This window comes from Dermochelys coriacea, chromosome 1, assembly GCF_009764565.3.
Source record: "Dermochelys coriacea isolate rDerCor1 chromosome 1, rDerCor1.pri.v4, whole genome shotgun sequence".
Classification (NCBI taxonomy): domain Eukaryota; kingdom Metazoa; phylum Chordata; order Testudines; family Dermochelyidae; genus Dermochelys; species Dermochelys coriacea.
In genome coordinates, this window is record NC_050068.2 from 5,426,031 (window position 1) to 5,433,301 (window position 7,271).

At 49.6% G+C, this 7,271-nt stretch overlaps 1 protein-coding gene and 1 pseudogene across 1 annotated transcript; one reads left to right on the plus strand and one right to left on the minus strand.

The window, feature by feature from the left end:
• The first annotated feature begins 886 nt into the window (after window positions 1–886).
• LOC119862637 lies at window positions 887–1,848 on the plus strand (annotated as a pseudogene).
• A 3,847-nt stretch (window positions 1,849–5,695) lies between these two features.
• LOC119862847 (olfactory receptor 52K1-like) lies at window positions 5,696–6,658 on the minus strand. Its single transcript, XM_038420256.1, has one exon. The coding sequence runs from the start codon at window positions 6,656–6,658 to the stop codon at window positions 5,696–5,698; it is 963 nt and encodes a 320-aa protein (XP_038276184.1).
• Window positions 6,659–7,271: the final 613 nt, after the last annotated feature.

Consider the following 7,271-nt stretch of genomic DNA (forward strand, 5'->3'; position numbering starts at 1 on the left):
TGATACATTTTGTGGGTTGGGGCTAATCTGGGTAGATCTTGCACAAGTGTCTAACGCTCGAAAATTGCAAAATAAATAATTTGAAATCTGAAAGCTGCAGATGTAAATGAAGTATGAAGTTCATTTTGTCTCCCACAAGCATTCAGGTAACATGGTGATGGCACTGAAAGAAACGCTCATGATAACAGAAAAGGTAATGCAAAGGCATGCAGGGAAAATTGGAAAGTCTTCTGAAGAAAAGGGTTGGTGTCACAGATCTGATGTGTAGTGCCAACTCCAGACCTGACGGAAGTGGACATTGAAATAATAGAGTGGTAGATTTTTAAGGCAAGAAGGGTCCATTATGGCCATCTAGCCTGACCTCCTGCATATCACAAGCCAAAGAATCCACCCAATGATTCCTGCGTGCAGCCCAGTAACTTGTGGTTGAGCTAGAACATCTCTCTGAGAACATCCAATCTCTATTGAAAGACCCTGAGCCACAGAGAACTTATGAAGCCTCTGATGGTTCTCTTGAACTGGTTAATTCCATCTTAGTTCCAGTAGCAAGTTGCATCTTATTCACAGTTTGCACTCTGAAGGCTTCAACTTCCAGTCACTAGAACTTCTTATGCCTTTGCCTGCCAGATTCAAGAGCCCTGCAGTAGCTGATATCTTATCACTTTGTACTTAAACCCCTGGATCCAGGCTTTCGTTAATTTGACCTCCTCAATATTTACCACCCAATCAATGTTTCTATTAGCTCCAGACCTTGTCATCCATTCCCAAAGGAGTTGTACCCCGTGAGCCAGAGTGGAGTGTGGCATCTCACACGTGTATAGTGTCTGTTCATCCCATCTCTTATGTTTTATGAACAGGACAAATGTTGTTGTGAAACTTGCAGAGGATGCTCCTGCAGGGCAACCTGTCAAGTTCCAATGGCACAGGCTCTGATCCATCAGTGTTCTTCCTGACAGGCATCCTGGGGCTGGAAGCTCTGCACCCCTGGATCTCCATCCCCTTCTGCTCCATGTTCACCATGGCCCTTCTAGGAAACTTCACCCTCTTGTATGTTATCAAGACAGAGCCCTCCCTCCATCAGCCCATGTTTTATTTCCTCGCCATGCTCACCATCATCAACCTGGTTTTATCCACAACCACCGGGCCGAAAATACTGAGCATCTTCTGGTTTAATTCCAGGGAGATCAGCTTTAATGCCTGCCTGGTGCAGATGTTTTTCATTCTCTCGTTCTCCACCCTGGAGTCTGGTCTGCTGCTGGCCATGGCCTTCGACAGGTACGTGGCCATCTGCAACCCACTGAGGTACGCCACCATCCTGACCAATTCAGTGATAGCAAAGATCGGGCTGGCGGCTTTGGCCCGGGCTGTTCTACTAATAGTCCCTCTGCCCTTCCTCCTCAGGAGGTTGCCCTACTGCGGGTCCCAAGTCATCTTCCATTGCTACTGCGAGCACATGGCCGTGGTGAAGTTGGCCTGTGCTGACACCAGGGTCAATGATGTCTATGCGATCATGGTAGTTCTCTTCATCGCGGGGCTGGATCTGATGTTAATCTCCCTATCGTATGTCAAGATCCTAAGGGCTGTCTTAAGCCTGCGTCCAAGGAAGAGCAGCTCAAGGCTTTCGGCACGTGTGGCTCCCACCTTTGCGCCATCTTAATATTCTACATCCCTGTGGTCCTCTCCTCAACAATACCCAGGTTCTGGCACCACGTCGCCCGGCATGTACACATCCTGCTGGCCAACTTCTACCTTCTCTTTCCTCCCATGATGAACCCCATCATGTACGGTGTGAAAACCAAACAGATTCGTGACTGGCTGCTTCTCCTGTTCCGAGGGAAAAGCTTCTAAGCTGAGCAGGAGGGGGCTGCTGAGCAATCAGGAAGCAGAGGATGCAGGAGAGGTTTTCTGAGTAACTTTGACAGCATGGTTGTGGAGGTTTTGTGTACGCTGGAATGGGAACTCCACCTCCGATTCATAGGGAGCTGTACACTGTCCACTACACAAGTTTAGTGCTGCTGGCCGGAAGGTGATCTTGGCCTTGACCTTGTCCTCACTCGGCCCCGTGTGTGGAGTGTGAAGGCTCCTTTCACTTTCTCTTGCTTTGCTGGACTCTGGCCTTTATTACTGACACACACAGCCACAGCCACGGACGTCCATGCTGCAGGAACAAATGCTGTATCTGCCAGTGAAGTTCAGTCAGCTCTGAGATGGAGCAACACACCCGGGGCTATTTAGGCACCAGAAAAAGTACTGAGTGCTGGGCTCTTCTGTCCCAAAAGTGCCACCATGGACGCTGTTGGGTGCCAACCTTTTTTTTTTTTTGGAAATCTGGCCTTAGTTGTGGTGTCTGAATATTTGAGAGTCTGTCCCAAGTGGTTTAACCCTACCACACAGCAGCACAATGCACCAGGTCGAGAGGGGGGGCAAGGAAGGGTTACCTGCCTCAAAGTGCACTTTGAAACTCCCCAAATCCTTACCAGAGTGACCTCATGCACAAAGTATTTAAAGTTCACTTTCTGATACTGACAATAAATAAATGAAACAGAGTACTGTCTCTGTGTGTGTGTGTGTGCGCGTGTGTGTGTGTATAAAATACTCGTGAAAAAGTCTTGCTCTACTTTTCTATCACCCTTGTTCCTGTTGACTAATATGTGCTGTATAGCATATATATATACATCACATTCATAATATGTATTATCTGCACCATATATATACTAGTAGCATGGATTAACTACCAATAACATTAACCACAAATGTTGTAACAAAAGAACTAGATAAGTTAAAAAAAGAACTAGATAAGTTCCTGGAGAATAGGTCCATCAATGGCTATTAGCCAGGATGGGTAGCGATGGTGTCCCTAGCCTCTGTTTGCCAGAAGCTGGGAATGGGCGACAGGGGATGGATCACTTGATGATCCCCTGTTCTGTTCATTCCCTCTGGGGCACCTGGCATGGGCCACTGTCAGCAGACAGGATACTGGGCTAGATGGACCTTTGGTCTGACCCACTATGGCCGTTATTATGTTCTTAACAGTGATATCACTGAAATGGCCTGTAACATAATCCTGTTCATTCACTTATGCTTAGTATTCCCAAATACCTTGCATTTACTTAACTAAGCATTGGCACAAGCAGATAGGAAAGTTGTCAATATGTGTAACTTGTAAAATCATATAAATAATAGCAGCTGAAATTTGTACCTGGGGGGAGCATACTGGACGGCTCTTTGGAGACTGGTATCGTATCAAACCTTTTTCCTGCTCCATATTAATAAACCTGCCTGACATTGTTTATTTGGGATCTTGAGGATATTTCATAACAAAATAATGAATCAAAGTGTGGTCAAACAATACAATTTATCAACAATTCCAGATAGTTTGAATAACCACCCATAGACATCACTGCAGAGATCCTATGGCCCATTTTCCGTGGAAAATGGCAGTCTCTGGGGTAGCATAAAGAGAAATGGTTGCTCAGCCTCCATGACATAGCTCCGCCATGGCTCCTCACCCCTGCCTGAGGCCCTTTCCCCATAGTGCCAGGGGGGCATTGGTCGAGTTTCGAGGACTATGGGGGGCGCTGGCGCCCAAACTGCATAGGATACTAATGGGGGGAACAATTTAAAGGTTTAGCCGCCCCCCCACCCCAAACAGCTGGAGTCACAGACCCCAAGCTGGGCAGGCCGCATCCCAGTTGCAAGGAACCCGGCACCGCCATGCACAACTGGGAAGTGGACAGCGATGAGGAGTCCTGTGCCAGGTGCTGGCCCCAGCCCCCATGCTGGTGGGGTGATGTCTGGCGATGGCCCCCACCCAGGTCCGGAGAAGCCCAGCGTCTCTGGTGGGTGGCAGAGGGCAAAGCAGAGCTGCCGGGGGTGGGCGAGAAGGGGCCGGCCCCGAGAGGAGGTGGTTCCCAGGTGGCTGGAGGGTTCATGGCTGTTCCTGCTCCAAGCCACACCCCATGATCCATGGCTGTTGGGTCCCCTGGAGTATCAGCCCTGCTGCCCCCCCAGAGACCGGGGCTGAACTGTGTCACTCTGCTTCCACCTGGACAATGTCATGATCTGGACCAACATAGGTAACAGCTGGGCCCAGTCCCTCTGCCCAGCTCTGGTGGCCCCTGTGTCCTTTCCTTGATTCTCGGGCAGTGGGTGACTGTGGGGTTCACCCGGTTACTGGGGGGTGTCTGCAGCAGGGCTGCCAGGTGGTGACAGGTTTCCGGTTTTTGACCGGAATGTCCGGTCGGAAAGGGAAACTGTCAGCATCCAGCCTCCGTCACCAGCGGGCGGGAAGAGCAGCAACTGCGGCTGGAGCCTGGAGCAACCAGGCTGCTCCCGAACCCAAGAAGGTACCGGCGCTGGCCGGGGCTTGAACCTGTCTGACCTGCTGTGCCCCGATTTCCCACCCCAGCACTCTGATTTGGACAGGCAGGTAGACTCCGCATCAGACCCTCCCAGCCCAGCTCTGAAGTTGGCAGGTGAGTCATGGGGGATGGGGAGTGAGCGACGGGAGTGGGGGAGATACAGGTGGGAGGGGGTGGGGCCTCAGGGGAAGGGGTAGGGCAGAGACATTCGGTTCTCAGAGGTTAGAGCAGGGTGGCCAACCTGCGGCTCTGGAGCCCCATGCGGCTCTTCAGAAGTTAATATGCGGCTCCTTGTCTAGGCACCAACTCTGGGGCTGGAGCTGCAGGCGCCAACTTTCCAGTGTGCTGGGGGTTGCTCATTGCTCACCCCCTGGCTCTGCCACAGGCCCTGCCCCCACTCCACCCCTTCCCACCCCCTCCCCTGAGCCTGCCGTGCCCTCACTCCTCCCCCTTCCCCCTAGAGTCTCCTGCACCCCGCAGGAGGCATGGGGAAGGAGGAGGCGGTGCTGATCAGCAGGGCTGCTGGCAGGCAGGTGGGGGAGCTGACGGGGGGCTGTTGACATGTTACTGTGGCTCTTTGGCAATATGCACTGGTCAATTCTGGCTCCTTCTCAGGAGCAGGTTGGCCACCCCTGGATGTGAAAGCAGGGTGTATAGGGCTAAAATAATCTGAGATCTGAGCTGAGTTTGAAGAGTTCTTCTTCAGATCACTGATTTCATAAGAATTGGGCTGGGCCTTATTTCAGCCAAAACTTAGGTGCTGAACTGTATTGAAGTTCTATTCAAGATTTTTCAGTTAGATTGAAAGATAATAGGGTAGGGAACTGGCTATGAGACAAACCCTATGTCACACGTGTTACAAGACATGAAATCATCTCATTAAAATTGAAAAAATCTCATTGTCATGGAGGCAGCAAGGCTTAGTGGATAGAGCACTGCACTGGGATACCAGAAACCTAGGATCAATTCCTAGTTCAGTCATTGGGCTGCTGGGTGAGGTTAGGTAAGATACTTAACCTCCCTACAGGCAGGACCTGGCCCTCTTGCTAGTGATGGACAAATGAGGCAGGATCACAGCCAAGTGTAACTTCTGTGGTGACCACCACACCTCAGGCAGAGCACGGGGACTATATGCTGCACCCCATGCAAAGGTGACAGCATTCCCACACCAGCATGTACAGACCTTTCACTCCATGGTTTGTGAAGAGCTTTAAAATTGTTCAAGATGCAAGATGCTGCAGAAAGATACATCAGCACTAATGATCCCTGTGCATTAGGGGGGTGGGTCACTTGCTGATGCATTTCCCAGCACTAGACTCCACACAAGGTGCAGGCTAGAAGCTTTTCCCTCTGAACAGGAGACGAATTCTGTCACGAATCTGTTTGGTTTTCACACCATACACGATGGGGTTCATAATGGGAGGAAAGAGGAGGTAGAAAGTGCCCATCAGGACATGTACGTACGGGGCGATTTGGTGGCTGAACCTGTGAATTACTGAAGAGAGAACCCCTGGTACATAGACCACTAAAATGGCGCAAAGGTGGGAAACACAGGTGCCGAAAGCCTTGAGCTGCTCTTTCTTGGACGCCAGGCTTAAGACAGTCCTTAGGATTTTGGCGTATGACAGGACGATGAACAGCAGATCCAGCCCCACAATGAAGATAGCTACGATGATCCCATAAATGTTATTGATCGTAGTGCTGGCACAAGCCAGCTTCGCCACAGCCATGTGATCGCAGCAGCAATGGGAGATGACATGGGACTGGCAGAAGGGCAGCCTCCTGACGAGGAAGGGCAAAGGGACCATGAACAGAACAGCCCGGGCCAAAGCCGCCAGCCCGATCTTTGCTATCATGGAATTGGTCAGGATGGTGGCATATCTCAAGGGGTTGCAGATGGCCACATACCTGTCGAAGGCCATGGCCAGCAGCAGAGCAGACTCCATCATGGACATCGAGTGAATGATAAACATCTGCACTAGGCAGGCATTAAAGCTAATCTTCCTGGAATTAAACCAGAAGATGCTCAGTATTTTCGGCACGGTGGTCGTGGATAAAACCAGGTTGATGACGGCCAGCACAGCGAGGAAATAGAACATGGGCTTGTGTAAGGAGGGGTCTGTCTTGATAACGTACAAGAGGGTGCAGTTTCCTAGAAGGATCATGGTGAACACTGAGGAGAATGGGATGGAGATCCAGAGATGCAGAGCTTCCAGCCCTGGGATGCCCGTCAGGAAGAACACTGATGGATCAGCGCTTGTGTCGTTGGAACCTGACAGGTTGTCTTCTTGTGGCATCATTTGCAAGTCACATGTCTTTCCTTTCAATAAAACATAACACATGGAATGAATAGACCCTGTAAATTAAATACAGACTAGGGGCCAGTCTCAGTTCTGGAAGAAGTGGACTGACCTTTTGTTGAGTTCATCAGTCATGTTGCAATAACACTAATCATACAAACCCTGATATTTTTCTGTGCAAAATCATTTAGAGTTTTTAGAATGTCATTAGAAGTCTCGAGTAATGAATCCCACTTGGTTACAAGTATCCTACCTGGTGTACCTTGCTACTAGAAGATGCACATTGTTTAGTGTGCATTCTGCCGTGAAGTACCTAGTATATCTGGCCGCATGGCACATGCTCTCAGAAATACCTGGCACGTTAAGCTGCATGTAGCAAGATGTACCTGGTACCTTCAGCAGCACACTCTGGGTATTCAGCCTGGATGTATGTAGTTCATTGCGGAACATGCATGAGTAGTACTATTTTGTTCTAGTTTGTTCAAACTGGACAGACTCTATGTAAAAGAATAAATGGACACAAATCAGATGTCAAGAATTATAACATTCAAAAACCAGTCGGAGAACACTTCAATCTACCAATTAACCAATCAACCAATTAGATTGGATA